The sequence below is a fragment of the Camelus ferus genome, chromosome 21 (assembly GCF_009834535.1).
Source record: "Camelus ferus isolate YT-003-E chromosome 21, BCGSAC_Cfer_1.0, whole genome shotgun sequence".
Classification (NCBI taxonomy): Eukaryota; Metazoa; Chordata; class Mammalia; order Artiodactyla; family Camelidae; genus Camelus; species Camelus ferus.
The window spans coordinates 20,779,983-20,795,207 of record NC_045716.1 but is presented as its reverse complement, the minus strand read 5'-3'; the positions used below and the strand labels follow the sequence as shown (position 1 = coordinate 20,795,207).

The window sequence follows — 15,225 nt, the reverse complement described above, 5'->3', positions numbered from 1 at the left end:
GCAGCTATCCCTAATAAGCAGTAGTCAGCTGCTGACTTTCCTGGGCTCAGTTTCCCGAATGACTTTGGATGGCGCCTTGCCCGCCCCCTAGCCCCGCCTCTCCGTCCCAGTCTTGCCCTAGCCCCGCCCCTTCCCTCCGATCCAGGCCGCGATCCGCTCTTCTGCCCCCGCCACGGCTCCGCCCAGGTCCTGGGCCGCCTTAGGGCTTTTCCCTTCGCAAAGGGTCCGCAGGGTCCCGCCTTCCAGGGCTCCCCTGCCCCTATGACCCCGGGCCACCCAATCCTGCCCTCTCCACCCCGGACCCGCCTCCCCTGCCCTAGCTCCGCGGCTCCGCCCTCCGGAGTACCGCCCCAATCCCCGCCCCCTGATGACTCTGTGGTGCCCCCTGTCGGCCTCCCGCGCGCTCTGCGGTTGCCTCTTGCCCACGGGCCCGCCCACCTCGCGCGGTTGTCGTGGAGAGGGACGCCGAGGCAACGCCACGACAGCCGGGTCCCGTTAGTGGACGCGGACTAGAGACCCTTGATTCAGCCATCTCCAGGCGAGCCCCACAGAGTCCCATCCTGCCTCTTCGCCCGCGTGAGAGTCCACAGAGTCTCTGCGGAAGCCACCAGCATGTCCGCCGAGGCGAGAGCACCAACCTCAGCCTCACCCAGGACCCCGCGTCCCGGGATCCAGAAGTCGTCTGGTGCAGTGACCAAGAAGGGGGATCGCGGGACCAAGGAGAAGCCGGCGACCGCCCTGCCGCCAGTGTGCGAGGAAGAGCCCAAAAATCCTGGTAGGCTGGTGGCGGGGTTGGGGTTCAGGCCTCTAGGCTTCAGCTCTGCGTGCTCCCACCAGCCACTCTTGGTTAGCCGCGTTGGGCCAGGCACTGGTGGGCGAGACAGATGAGCCAGGGAATAATAATAGAATTTCTGGTGCTAATGACTGCTATGTGGAAAGGGTGGCACTGGCTGAAGTTCAGTACGTAAATGCAACTAGCTCCTGGCTCATGGTAAGAGTGTTCCAAGTGGTAACCATTATTAGGTGTGCACGTTATATTAGGCACTTCTTTGTAGTAAGGAGTCCTGCCCTGCCGACTGCGGGAAACAATGGAGTTGATGGTGAGAAAGTATTTTATAAACTGCAAATTCACTTATTCACTCAACAAGCAAACATTGTGCACCCACTGTGCGCCAAGTGCCCTGCTCCATTCTGGGATATGAATCACAGTTTTACTCTCAGCACAGTTTCTGAAACAGCTTGGCAGATGTTTCAATTGAACTTGATCTTAAAGAACCCACACTCTGGTTTGGGATGCTGACAGATACAATAAGATGTGGTAATTTGTATGAGAGAAGAAGGTCCAGGAAGTGACGGGAGGACCCAGGGGGCACTACCAGGGGGTGACTCCGATTTGAGTTTATAGATAGGCATTCATTTATTCAACAATTACTTTTTTGGATGCCTGCTCTGTGGCCAGGTCCAATACAGAGAGAACAAGAAGGTCATAGTCCAGCTGGAATGGAATTTACATTCTCCAGGAAAAGAAAACCATTGGAAGAGTATGAGTGTGGCTCTTATTTTGCAAGTGCTAGAACCCCAACCCAAACTAATCCAAAAAAGGGAATTTATTGGAAGGCTTCTTGATTCAAATCCACCACCCTTGCCATGGAAGAGGGACAGAAACTTGCTGTCTCTGTTCTCATGGAAAAACTACATGAGAAAAGGCTCTGATTGTCAGACCTTGGTCTGGAGCCACCTCCTTGTGACTGCTGGTGGCTGGGGGTGGGAACTAGAGAAACAGCGTTTTCCAGAAGGAAAGACAAGACAGTATAAAATCTCTGATAGATAAGAACCCAGTTACATCACACACACACACACACACACACCACACTCTGGCTGCTGTGTGGAGAAAGGAGTGGCAGGGGGAGAGAATGGAGGCAGAGGGACGAGTCAGGAGGCATTTCAATAGCCCAGGTGAGGGACAGTGATAGTTGGAATAAGATAGTGAGGGAGAAAGGGTTAGGCTCCCTGGAAAAATACTTCAGGTGTAGAAAAAGAATTGGTGAAGTATTGAATGGGGTGGAAAGTGAGGGAGGTAGCAAGAATGTTTCTGTCATGGGCACGGGGTGGATCAGTGTGCTGTCCATGGAGATAGGCAGGCCTGAAGGAAGGTCATGTAAGAGAAGACCCCCCAAGGGGTGATGTTAGCTGGGTAATGGGACACAAGGGTCTGGAGCACCAAAAAGAGGTTAGGACCAGGGATGTGAATTTGAGAGCTGCTGATGTCTGGGTGCGTTTAAGCCCCGGAAATGAGATTCCCCTAGGGAGGGAGGGAGTGTAACCAGAGACCGGAAGGGGCTCAGCCTTAAAGATCTTGGAGGAGGACCTGGCAGGGAAGCCTAATCTGCCCTTGGGCAGTGAGGTCGGAGAGAATGGGAGTGATAGCTGCACAGGGACCCTGGACAAGGCAACACAGAGGCCCCAGCAGCCCCAGCCGGTGCCATTGTGTGCTGCGGCAGGGCTCAAATGGGGCAGAGAGTGATGGCAGATGTAGGAAGATTTATAGATTTGTAGGAAATCCCATCCGGTGGCTTCTATTTCTCAAGAAACTACTAGGCAAGGTCATCAGTGAGCATGAGGAGGGAGCAGAGGGCAGGGGAGGAGAGCAGGAGCAAGGCCCTTTTAGAGCTGTGCCATCTACCAGGTCACTACTAGCTAAAGCCCAGATGTGGACCGTTTCCATCATCCCATCATGTTCTGTCAGCAGTGCTGTTCTAGAGCAGCCGCTCACACCGAGCCCTCCTTAGACCATCTTTGGCATCATCTATGAGCTTGTTAGAATTGCAGATTCATGAACTCCACCCAGCCTGTGGAATCAGAATTTAGGAGGGACAGAGCCCAGGAAACTGTTTTAACTGGCTCTCCACGTGATTCTCACAGACGAATGTTAAATTTTGAGAATCTCTGTTCAGGGGGAAATGGTGTGAGTGAAGGAAGTAAGAAAGGATTAACCAGAGCCCGGGAAGCAGTGTGCAGGAGTCAGCTGTACAAGGGGCTAGCCCTAGCCCTAGCCTCCCCGTGCCTCCTCTCATCTGCCTTGTCCATTCAGCTAATGTCTCCTGGATGTCTGTGTTCCCCCTGATGGCTGGGTGCAGAAGAAACGTGTCTCTCACCCCTTTGCCACCAGAATCCTCAAACCTCTCTGCATCTTGCCCCCACATGTGCTAAGCACAGGTCCTCTCGGTACCCGCCTCCCCCCCCACCCCTCCGCCCCGGGCACAGCCTCTGCAGCACCTGTTGCCTGTGGCCTGGGTGATGTTGCCCAGCGCTGGACGAGCAGCCTGGCACCATGAGCAGACTTGCCTCCAGGCTCTCCCCTTTACCAGGGACACCCCTTGGCCTCTCCAGGAACCAGGAGCAGGAGAGAGCAGGGGTGTCTAGGAACTCAGACACCTCAGGATAGGAAGTGGTGGGCATCTGTCGGAATTAATAAAAGTCTTGAATGAGTTAATATTTCCAAAACATTTGGAACAGCGTGGCACAGGGTAAGTGCTATATAAGTGTTTGCTAAAGAAATGAAAGCCTGTCGCTCTGTTGGGCCTCCGTGTATGGGGGTGGGGTTGGGGTTGGGATATGGGGGGAGACGTCCTCCTGGGTTCCTTCCTTTGCTTGTACCAGGCCTGGGATTTCTTTCTTCGTGTGACCCTGCACAGTCCCAGCAAGGAAGGAACAGGAGAGGAGGCGGGGCTGGGGACACCCTATGGAGGCGGAGGCCCCCCAAGGGAGCGGAGAGCGAGAGTGGAAGCGGCACATAGAAGAGGCGCCCTCACGGTCTACATTCTATGCCCTTTAGTCCCCTTTCTCTCAGGTCTTGGTTTCCCACTGTTTCCTTTCAAGTATTTTCAGTATAGGTCTCTACAACGCATCTTACACGTTAAAAATGTCTGTAAGGATGCCTGCCTCGGAGGCGGAGCCCTTGCCTGCCTTGAGGCCCGAAGCCCGGGGTCCGGCCGCGGGTCGCGGATTCCATGGTGGGCGGGGCGCCGGGCCCGTTGGGGCGCCCTGTGGTCTCTGCTGCCCTCTGGTGGCGGCCTTCGGCTACAGCCCGCGGCCTCTGCGCGGCGCTTCTCGCGCTCGCTCTCCTCTCCGCCCCCGCAGAGGAGTACCAGTGCACCGGCGTCCTGGAGACAGACTTCACCGAACTCTGCACGCGGTCGGGCTACACGAAGTTCCCCAAAGTGGTCATCCGGCCCTACCCGCACTCGCCCTCCGACTCCTCCTCCGTGTCGTCAAAGACCACCGTAGGTGAGTGACAGTGGAGTCCCCGGGGGACCACTGCTTTCATCCTCCGCCTCCCACCTCACGGCGGGCTGAATGGCGGGGGAGCAGGGCAGTGTGTGTGTGAGTGCGGAGGTGGATTCAAGGGGGCGGGTGGGGAAATGGAGGAGTCTCCCGTCTCCCTTTCCAAATCCTCGCAGACGCGGGACTGGCAGAGCCCTCCCATCCTGTCACTCCGTGGGAGCCATCCCGGCCTCTTGGGCACCCGTGGGCCGGCCGGGCGTGGGACCTGGGGCGGTGGCCCTGCCCCCTCCTTTCTTATCCCGTCTCCTCGCACTCCTGCCTTCTAGAGGATCAGCTGCTGTCGAGATCCTGCAGCCTCAACAGCTTAGAGAGCAAATATGTGTTCTTCCGGCCCACCATCCAGGTGGAGCTGGATCACGAAGACAACTCCTTGACAGAAATCTACATCCGCGGTGAGGCACCCCCGCCCCGACTGTTCCTCTCATCTGCAGTCCCTTACCCCACCCCACCCCACCCCTCTCCTTGGCCTGAGGCGTCTTCCCCCTTTTCCTCCCAACAGGCTGGAAGCTTGAGGAGCAGATCCTGGGTATCTTCTCTAAGTGTCTGCCCTCTCTCAGCCAGCTGCAGGCCATTAAGTGAGGGGGGCTTGGCGGTGGGGGAAGGGCTCTTGGTGACCTGGGAGAAAGAACTCAAGGGGTGTGGAAGAGCCTGGGGATTGGGGAGGCAGGGATGAGGAAGGGTGGGGCCGGGGTGTGAGAGCAGGCTGGAGAGGACTACGTGGAAAGGAGGTGATGCTCCAGCTGCACTTCTGTGCTTCTCACCAACTCCAGCCTGTGGAAGGTGGGGCTGACTGATAAGACCCTGACCATGTTCATCGCCCTCCTGCCTCTCTGCTCATCCACGCTCAGGTCAGTGGAGGGGAACAGGCAAGGGTGGAGGCCACCTGGGTGGCCTGGCTGGCTGGGTGGTCAGAGGGGAGCACTCTGGGGAGGCAGTAGGATGTGGTGGCCTGGGTGGGCATCTCTGTAGGGAGAAGGTGCTGCTATGCTAGTGTCTGTTGAGTTTTGAAGCTCCCATCTGACAAGCAGTGGGTTCCCCTTTCCTGCCTATACAGGTGCCTAAAGAGCCCACCTTTGGGGCCTTATCCCCTCTCCTCTTCATCAGTCCCACAGACACCCACTCTCTCCCTGGAGATTCCTCACTGCCTGGGGCCTGACGGTGTACTAGGGACTGGTTCTTATCCTATAGGACTGGCAGTCCAGTGAGGGAGGGAGGATTTAGGAATAAAGTCAGGGCAGTGTGGGGACTGCTGTGGCCCTTGCTGAGGTTCCCCCAGCACCCTTGCCCTCTCCTGCTTCACAGAACGCACCCTCACTGGCCTGCAGTCTTCGACCTGTGGGATGCTTCTTGAGGGACTTTGCCTTCTTCAGCTGGAGGTCCTTGGTGCTCTTCGTATAGAACACCATGAAACACATATTTTATTCCATCACAGGAAATGAAAACAATTTAGCCAGCAGAAAAGAACTACTAGAATCCATCTTAATATGTAAAAATAGGTCAGATCAACATAATGAAAACAATTTAAAATGAATGCAATCAAGTTTAGATGCAAGATGAGCCAGCCTGAAAGGTTGGGCAAATACAATAAATCATGGGAGAAATTTTTTAAATAGAGAAATTCTAGCTATTCAGTTTTTGTTGTGACTTGGAAAAAGACCTCCATTTGCTCAGTAGTGTTGGAAAAGCCACTGCCTTGTGGAAGAGCCATGTATTAGGTACTTACTGCTGTGTAACAAATTACATCAAAATATAGTGGCTAAGACAACAAACATTATCTCACAGTTACTGTGAGATAAATCCGGGTCTAGGTTAGGGGAGCACCTCTGGCTGGGGGCAGGTGAGGTTGCAGTAAGGCTGTTGGCTGGGGCTGCCATCATTTTGACTGGGGCTGGAGCATCTGCTTCCAAGCTCACTTATGTAACTGTTGATTGGCTGCACTATCTCCACTCGAGAGCCTCTCCATAGGCAGCTGGTGCCAGAGAGCACCCAAGTGGGAAGCCACAGCCTTTTCATAACCTGAACTTGGAAGTGACTTCCCATCATTTTTGTCGGATGCCATTCACTAGAAGTGAGCCGCTAGCCCAGCCACACTCAAGGAGAGAGGATTACACAGGGCCGTGGATACCAGGAAGTAGGGATCACGAGGGTCATCTTAGAGGCCTGCTTACCACAGGTCACTAATTCTGGGGAGTGGCCCCTTCACATGGCACACTTCCGGATTTGTAGCCTGGAGAACTTTTACATGTAATTTCCTATATGGGAGAGGAGTATCCTTTGCTTCTCTTTCCAAGCTGCTCCCCAGAGCCCCACCCTTCATCTTTGTCCCCTTCCCTCATCTGACCTCAGGGGTGCCTCCTGGGTCTCAGACCTCCTCCACCCCTAGGAACGTGTCTCTGGAGGCGAACCCGTTGCCGGAGCAGTCCTATCACAAGCTTATGGCAGTGGACAGCACGTGAGACTCTCCCTCACACCCTTTCTGTGGGACTGTCCTTAGTTCCCACCCTTCTTTGCCCCTCTAGCACCTCCCCAAGGACCCTCAATTCCTGCCTCTTCACCCTCAGACCGAGTGGCCCTCCCCCTGCCCCCAAGTTTTCCGATGTTCCGGCGAACGCCCAGGTCCCTGTGTTTCCAGCGGCCCGCGCTCTCCCTCCTGCTGCCCAGGATCGCGCACCTGTCTCTGCGGAACAACAACATCGACGACTACGGGGCGCAGCTCCTGGGCCAGGCTCTGGCCACGCTGCATAGCTGCAACCGCACCCTGATGTCGCTCAACCTGGCCTTCAACCACATCGGGGACGAGGGCGCGGGCTACATCGCCGACGTGCGTGCACGGCGGGTAGGGACCCAGGCCAGCAGCGGCGGCCCCGGTCCAGCCGGCTCACGAGCCCCTCCCCGCCTCCGCAGGGCCTCCGGCTGAACCGCTCCCTGTGCTGGCTGTCCCTGGCCCACAACCGCATCCAGGACAAGGGCGCCCGGAAGCTGGCCGAGGTGGGCGTGCCGCCTGGGCGGGTCCGGGGAGCGACCCGGTTCCCGGGGCGTCTGATCACAAGGTGTCGCCTGGCCCCAGGTCCTGCGCCCCTTCGAGCTGACGCACGCCGAGGTGGTGCAGCGCCGGCGCCTCCTGCTGGAGAAAGGGTCGCAGGAGCGATCGCGATCGGTGAGGAGCGCCCGGAGCATCCCGCACCACTTCCCAGGCCGGCTGCTTTTCAGGAAGCTGGCCGTGTCCTCATCCGTCCTCTCTCCCTCTGCCTTGGCTGTTTTTCTCTCTGACCTCTACACAAATCTAACGTTTGGGCTCTAACTGCAGAACCGCTCCACGGACGGTGGAGGGTATTGGCTGGGGAAAAGGACCAGATTTAGACTGCAGGGACTGGAAACCCGGCTCTTCTACAAAACAACTTGGAACCTTGGGCATGTGACTTAACCTCTGGGGCCTCAGTTTCCTGATTTGTAAATTGGGGATAACTGTACCTATCTCACCGGATTGTTGAGAGGATTAAATGAATTAATTCATCTAATGCATGAGGAACAGTGCTTGACACTTAGTTAAAAAATGTTAGCTGCTCTTTTCTCCCTCAATGTAAGAGTCTGAATGCCACACCCCCACCCCTACCCCCAGGTCCCTCTGCCATTTCTTTCCAACAGCACCTGCCCTAGAGGTGTCCCAAACAAATTACGTCAGCATTGAGGGAGGGAGATGGGAGTGGGAGTGCTGCCAGTATGACTGCCGCCCAGATGTGGGGCTTCCCCTCAACCCTCACTGAGGAAGGGGTGCTGGCTTCGTCCTCCATCCCCTCCCATTTGTGAATGCAGCCCTCCAGCTCTCGACATGGGGACTCCAAAACAGAACGTGAGAAGAATCAGCTGATGGGGGTCAGCAGTTTTGCACTGATGGACAAGACAGACAAGACACAGACAACGAAGACCCCCAGGGGCCTGGGCAAGAAAAAGGAGAAGTCGGGGGTAGGTGTGCTGTGGGCAACAACAGAACCCCGGGCACAGGAGGAACAGGGGAGGAAGCTTCCCATGCACAGGTGGGATGGCGGATGAAGGCCTTCGAAGGTCCATCTCCGGCCCAGGGTCCTGATGCTGACCCCTTCCTATACCTGCTCCCCATCCTCCAGGGAGGTAGGACTCTCATCTCTCTTATATCCTCCACAGGAAGTGGTGAAGAAAGAGGAGAAGACAGGGTCTGGGCAGTCCCCCATACAAGGAACCCCGAAGAAAGAAGACTCCACAAAGGCAGGCAAGGGGAGTAAGTGCTAGCACCCCTCTGCGGCACCCGCTCAGTGCGGAGGAGGAGGAAGGAGCCCCAGGCAGGATGCAGGAGGCCTGCCGTGAGCAAGTCTGATGATGAAGTGCTGCGGGAAGCCCCAGCCGGCTCCACATCCCGACCCGCCACATTCCACACCTTGTTTCCCTCGGCTGGACCCCTGTGGCCCTGCCCTCAAGGCCTACCTAGCTAGGGACCCCCTCCAGCTCTGTTTCTGTTGCACCCAAACCCAAAGTTTGAGGAATCCCCTTCCTCGCTCCAGCCCGTTCCCTCTAGGGAAACTGGGTGGTGCCGAGCTCTGCACTGTGTATTCTGGCTCCTCTTCCTACTCCAGAGGTAACCATCCCTGAACAGAAAGTAAGCAAGGGAAAAGGACCCAAGACTGGGAGCAAAGAGAAGCGCAGCATCCTCCAGGAATCAGAGGTAGGCTGCAGGACAAGTGGGGTGGGGAGCACGTCCCTGGGGTCCAGGCAGCCCTGTACTGTGGCAGCAGCCACTTCAACTCGCACGTGTCCTCACTTCTGCCCCCTCCCCATCCCAACCTGGGCTTGCTGGGGGTAACAGAGCTCAGTGCCCTCTCCCCTACTACTTCTCCTTGCATATTAGGAGCCCACACTTTCGATCCTCTGCCACAACTGAGTCTGCTCCCCAAAAGGCCATTGGTTCATCACCACTGCATCCACACTTGCTTGTACAGTTGCTCAGGGAATAAAGCACATTCTCCTGTCTCTTCTGACAGCTCCCCAGGAAGGTGGGGCGTTTTCACAGTCATGGTACTGCCCCCACCCTGGGAGCCCGCAACTTGAGACTCTGTCCTTTGCCCTCTTTCAACTTGGACCAACTTGTTCCTTGCTTTGGAAACCTTCCTGGACTTCCGACTCCATAGCCCCCGGCTTCCCAGCCCTCCAGCTGCTGGTGGAGTCGGCTGCCCGAGGGTCTGTCTCTGTATATAGGCAGACTTTGTTGTATTGCACTTCTTGGATATTGCGTTTTTCACAAATTGAAGGTTTATGGGAACCTTGCATCAAGCAAGTCTCTCCGTGCCCTTTTTTTCCTTCAGCATTTGCTCACTTCATGTCTCTGGGTCACATTTTGATCATGCTCTCAATATTTTAAAGGTTTTCATTATTATTGTTTGTTACGGTGATCTGTGATCAGTGATCTTTGATGTTACTGCTGCGATTCCCTGAAGGCTCAGACGGTGGTTAGCTTTTCTTTCTTTTTTTTTTTTTTGCAATGTTTTAAAATCAAGGTATATACATTGCTCTTTTTAGACATAATGCTTTTGCACACTTAATAGGCTGCGGTATAGTGTAAACATAACTTTTATATGCACCTGGAAACAAAAAAACTCATGTGATCAGCTTTATTGTGGCAGTCTGGAACCAAACCTGCGATATCTCCGAGTATGCCTGCATTCTGTCAGCAGGACTCCCCCACCCTAGGACCGCGCCCCCCCCCGCCCCCCCTTTAGGAGTCTTCTCTGGTACCCAAGACAAGATCTTACAAAAGAGAAAAGTCAGGTGGAGAAAGCGGGTGGGGATGGCCACTCAGGGCCAGTTTTCTCTGTCCCTGCCCTGGGCTTGAGCCAGGCTGCTGCTTCTCACCAGCATTGTTCCACTTTCTTCCCATCCTGCCTTTAGCATCATCCCCTCCAGTCCACTGCCCTCCTGCTCTCACTGTTTAGGAAATAGCAAACTGGAATGCTGACACACTATTTCAAGCCTTTGCACCGCTGACACCTTTCCCCACATCTTCGTCTGATAACAGCCACCCACCTACTATTCAGACTTCAGCTTATAGGCCACCTCCTCCAGGAGGCTGCTCCTGGCTCCCGAGACTGGCTAGCTGTCCGTCCCCCGCACTCCCCAGTACCGAGCATCCCTCTGCCAGCTCTGACCCCGTGCCACATTACCACCTTGCTCTCTGGCTACACCCCCCCCCCCACAGCTGCACCTTGAGGGCATGGGCTTATTTACCTTTGTATCCCCAGCACCTGGGACAAAGCCTGGACTGTAGCCGGCCCTCAAAACATGTATGTTGAATAAATGAATGACTGGCTTGTTGACCAGCTCCCCTCTCCTCTGCTGCAATTAGTATTCTGCCTTAGAAGCTACTGAGATGGTCAACCCTCTCCTGGAACCCGTGGAGCACCGAGATGGGAAAGTTTTCATGCCTGGAAACAAGGTCCTTTCCCACCTCAACCTTCTCAGTACGTCTGCCAACCCCCCCCCACCCCCGCCCTCCGAGGCCAGCCAGGCCCCACGTGGTCACGCGGGTGTCCCTGCCCGGGATCCACGGAGCAGAACCTGGCTCTCCCATGTCTGGGCACCATGATGTCAAATGGGGCTTTGGGGTGCGGGGCAGCTGGGCTCTGGGTCAGGCATCTGGAGAGTAATGAGGGGAATGAGATGATCAAAAGGCTGAGGGAAGTCAGACGAAGGAGGCATCAGAGAAATAGAGGAGAGCTGGGGTGAAGGGCCAGATCAGGGCAAGTGAGCTGGGGGGCCAGTGCGGAGTGAGGGGGTTGCAGAGGTGCCCCGTGAGGGTGGGAGCGAGGAGGAGGTGGGTGGTGTTAAGAGGCCACCTCATCTGCCTCCACAAGGAAACCGCATCACGGAGGTGGGGCTGGAGGCCTTCCTCGCCACGGTGCAGTATCAGGCACAGTTCTTCAAGTCCAAGACAGCATCCAAGGGCCCTGTGGGACCGCTGTGGCTGTGCCTGGAGGTGAGTCCCCAGCACCCTCGCCTGCTGCAGGGGCTTCTGTGTCCCCATTGCCAAGACAGAGGACAGTAGTTTCCCTTATTCTTTTCATCACAACATAACCTCCGCCCCTCTTGCTGTAAGATTGGAAGTCACACTCCTTTTGCCTTTTCTCCATGTGCTTCAGCACTAACCTGCCCTGTCCCAGGACGTTTTTTTCTCCCCAGACAATTAATCTTTATCACTTTTGTTAGCTGTCAGCCTTCCTTTTCCTCCTTCAGAAAAACTGCTTCTCCCCACAATGTCCTGCGTACCTCATGATCCAGAAGCTGACGCTGACCAGCGACCCCAACAGTAAGGCCAAGCACAGGGAGGAGGCAGCCACCACTGCCTCCACCTAGCCCCAGGCCCCCACCTTCTTCCTGGAGATTCTGGGCCATGGAAGCATCTCCTTTCCACGTGTGGACTGGACCTCCATGGGGAGATCTCGGATCATTAATAAACTCTATTGATGTACTTTTTCCCTGAGGTTGTCTGAAAACTTTGTCCCAGAACTACTACGAACATCTGGACTTTGAGCCTGTTCATGATACATGGCCAGAAATGGTCAAATTGCTTTACGGTTCTGCAGGGGGTGACCTTAGCCTCTGGCAGCAGCCAGTCAGGGGGGTTGCTCTCCTGCCTCCTCAGGGCAGAGTTCTTGCCAGCCCAGGCAGGAGTCACCCGCCCCCTGTGCTCCTTAGAGGACATGTGATACGCCAGGGTTTGCACTGTCTGGTCTCAGAGGCAGAAGGGAAAGACTTGGGACAGTAACGGACAGGCAAAAGAGGAGTGGAAGAGCGGGTGGGGCAGAGGGATGGGCTCCATCATTCCAACCTCCCGGGCCCCTCCCACTTCTGCTGCTCTGTCTGGCCCAGGTGTCTGGCCTGGTTTGGAGGAGAGGCAAGGGCTCAGCTTATGAAAATGTACAGAGCTAGCGGGCTGCTGTGGAAAGGGTGCCAAGTCTCTCAACATCTATGCAGCAAAGGCCAAACACTAAACATGAACCCTAATAATACTGTCTGCTGCTGTCAGCGACCTGAAACCAGGACCACCCAGATGGTGTAGGGGCCAGAGGAGTTAGGAGAGCTGGGAACCCTGACTCTTCATCCTTCAGCAGCTGCCTCCACTGAGATACTGAGGTGACCTGACTGCACAGACAGCACAGCGCTGGATTCTGGGGAGCTGATGTCCACTCCACAGGGAGCTTCCCAAGAAGCACCCCAATTCACTTGGTCACTTGCTCTCCCTGCCCAGAACTCCCCCTCCGCAAGTCTCCGTGGCTCTCACGGTCCTCTCTCTGCCTCTGACCGCCTGGGCTGCTCAGCCTCTCGGCGGCCGGCTGTTGAGCTTCTGCAGGGAAGACAGATCAGCTGCCTTCCCAGCACTGAGCACGTGCAGGGGCTCGGTGATGATCAGTCACCCCAGCCTCTCCAGTTATCCCTGCCTGAGTCCTTCTAAAGCTTCTGCGAATCCTCACCGTCCTTGTCCTCATCCCTACACTTATCAGGTAAGAACGACGTCTATTAATTCTGAGGCTCAACTAGACTGTAGGCTCCTGAGGTCGGCATTATGCTGCGTTTAGGAGGGATAATGTCAGACAGTTGGGGGAAAAGAGAATTTTTCCCTTAGTCCAACCACGACAGCAAAGAGACAGAGGAGGTTTAGATGGTTACAGTCCTGGAGATCTGGCCATGTCTGCCGGGCACTTCCAGGGGTCGTCAGAGCCTGCGGGAGGACACAGAGGGCCAACGACAGAGAGCAACTGGCCAGGCCTCTGAGATGACCCTCCCCTGCCTGCTGCCTTTAGTCCTGAAGCTCACTGAGGGCAGCTCGGGAGGTCTGTTGACCCTGCTGCTACTGCCCCTTTGTGTGTGTATTTACACTAAGTGAGCTCAGTGACTTTTCGTGTTTTGGTCACGGGGGCTGTGTCAGTTTGCCCAGCTACAGTCCAGTAAGCAACGCACATCTGGAGTTTTGGGAGCGAATCTGGCAAGGCCTGGGTCTGGGGGCTGCCTTCTGTTCCCTCTGTCCAATTCTCACCAGCCTCAGAGGGAACAACCACGGTATCTTTGATCACAGCGGTTCCAAGAATCACACACACACCACCACAGATGAAGAATATTTAACTTTTCTTAAAAAAAAATCTTAACCATGAAAGGAAGAAAATAAAAGAGTATACATTATTTTAACAGCAAAAGTCATTTCCATATCTATATTTTATATATTATATATATATTTATATATATATATGTATATATACACCTAGCACAGTGTGTATATTCTATTAGTCAGTGGGGAGTGGAGTGGACGTGGTAAGAAGGGGCCAATGCTGCAGTGGCCCCTGGGGATGGTCCTAGGTTAGTTTAGGGGCTCCAGCATTCAAACCCCCTACCCCCACCTCCTGGGGCCCAGTTTTCAGCTCCGTACCTGATACACTGGTTTTCTACAAGGAGAGGGTGGGGAAGGGGGGACACAGGTGAGGCAAGAAGTTCCCCTGAAGATGAGAAGCCCTCGGAGGGAGGGAGTGGCTCAGCACCGAGCAGCAGAGGCTGGGCTCCGGGGCCAGATGGGCCACAGCCTGGAGGCCGCCTCGCCCACAGGGGACTGGGGTGCTCAGGGCTGGCTCCACTTTGGGCCCTGATCCTCGAGCTGGGCTGCTAACAAGGAGATACAGACGAATCTCCTCTCCCCTTAGCAGTCCCTCTGTAACTGCCTCCAGCACACCAGGATCAGAAACAAAAATGGTCAAAGTTATTTACAATAGCAAAGATGCACATACAATACATACATATTTATAGGAAACCAAAGTGACAAAGAGAGAGGTGGAGGCACCCACCTCAGCCTTGGGGTCCTGTGGAGAAAGGGGTGGAGGAAGAAAGTGCATTTACACTGGAGCCACCTCCCTGCCCTCGTGCACGGAGGGCACCCTCGCAGACAGGCACGGGCATGTTCTTGGGACCAGGGGGGCCTTTCAGATGCAGTCAGCATGCTTAGGAGACAGGCCTTGAAGGGTTAGGCTGAAGGGCGGGGAAAAGACACTGAAACTTGACTCCAATCTGAACAGACCAGGCAACATGCGGATCTCCCCAACCTCGGGTCTTGGCTGGGGGGCTGGAGCCGTCTCCTCAACCCCGCCTCTACTACGGGGAGGAGGTTTGGGGTCTCCTCACCCCATGCCCTGCCTCAGGCCAGTCCCTAGAGGAGGAGTGGGGACACAGAGGATTCGGTGGTTCGGACAGCTATGGTCCTGGGGACTGTGGCTGCGTCTGCCGCGCCGTCTTCCAGTGGGGTGTTGGGGCCTGCGGAGGACGCAGGGATGGCAGTGAGGAGCGGCTTCTGAGAGGACCCTGCTCCGGGTTTCACCGAGAAAGTCCTCGAGCTCCTGAGAGCAGCTCTTAAGCCCCATCCCTCTGTGACAAGGCATTTTCCTCCTCCAGAAACCCTAGAGTTCCTTGTGGGACCTGGAAAGGGCTGCCCACTGAACCCCACTTCTGTTTCGCCAGCCCCCAAAGCCCACAGGGAGGTATGGGACTGTCTTCCTGAACTAGAACACAGCCATGGCCCTGGCCCACTCTGCCTGCTTCTGGACCACTTATTAAGAACAGGTTTCAGACCCGAGACTAGGCTTCCCCTGGTCTGCTATCTCCGTAACTTGAGGAAAAAGAGGGTTCAGTTCTGAGGGGAATTTTCAGGGGAGCTTCTGTGGGGCTTCCCTAAAATGACCTCTTTCTGAAGCTGAGGGATTATACTCAGGGAGGAAATGAGACTCCCTCCAGAACTCGCTTCTCTCTCCTCACACCGTGTGACATTCCCTCACAAGCTGCAGGCCTTCTCCCTGCACCCCACACCAAGCCCGTGGGGCT

The 15,225-nt window shown here is 55.5% G+C and overlaps 2 protein-coding genes across 2 annotated transcripts in view; one reads left to right on the top strand and one right to left on the bottom strand.

The window, feature by feature from the left end:
- Positions 1 to 482: 482 nt before the first annotated feature.
- On the top strand, positions 483 to 11,806 carry LRRC71 (leucine rich repeat containing 71). Its single transcript, XM_032463991.1, has 15 exons — positions 483 to 775; positions 4,141 to 4,287; positions 4,611 to 4,736; positions 4,844 to 4,919; positions 5,115 to 5,192; positions 6,728 to 6,796; positions 7,006 to 7,165; positions 7,249 to 7,332; positions 7,412 to 7,501; positions 8,158 to 8,307; positions 8,506 to 8,599; positions 8,952 to 9,040; positions 10,715 to 10,829; positions 11,223 to 11,344; positions 11,602 to 11,806. The coding sequence occupies exons 1-15, from the start codon at positions 613 to 615 to the stop codon at positions 11,719 to 11,721; spliced, it is 1,683 nt and encodes a 560-aa protein (XP_032319882.1). The 5' UTR covers positions 483 to 612; the 3' UTR covers positions 11,722 to 11,806.
- A 1,662-nt stretch (positions 11,807 to 13,468) lies between these two features.
- Positions 13,469 to 15,225, bottom strand: part of ARHGEF11 (Rho guanine nucleotide exchange factor 11) — a 95,910-nt gene continuing 94,153 nt past the window's right edge. The window contains 1 exon segment of the mRNA XM_032463980.1: positions 13,469 to 14,661. Within this exon segment, the coding sequence (XP_032319871.1) occupies positions 14,558 to 14,661 (104 nt within the window). The 3' untranslated portion in view covers positions 13,469 to 14,557.

What these genes read in the sequence shown, in the direction of transcription:
- LRRC71 (XM_032463991.1), top strand. Translation starts at nt 613, where the DNA reads ATGTCCGCCGAGGCGAGAGCACCAACCTCAGCCTCACCCAGGACCCCG. An exon ending in GCGCGGGCTACATCGCCGAC is followed by an intron (nt 7,166 to 7,248) that starts GTGCGTGCACGG and finishes CCGCCTCCGCAG; the next exon opens with GGCCTCCGGCTGAACCGCTC. An exon ending in CACAAAGGCAGGCAAGGGGA is followed by an intron (nt 8,600 to 8,951) that starts GTAAGTGCTAGC and finishes TTCCTACTCCAG; the next exon opens with AGGTAACCATCCCTGAACAG.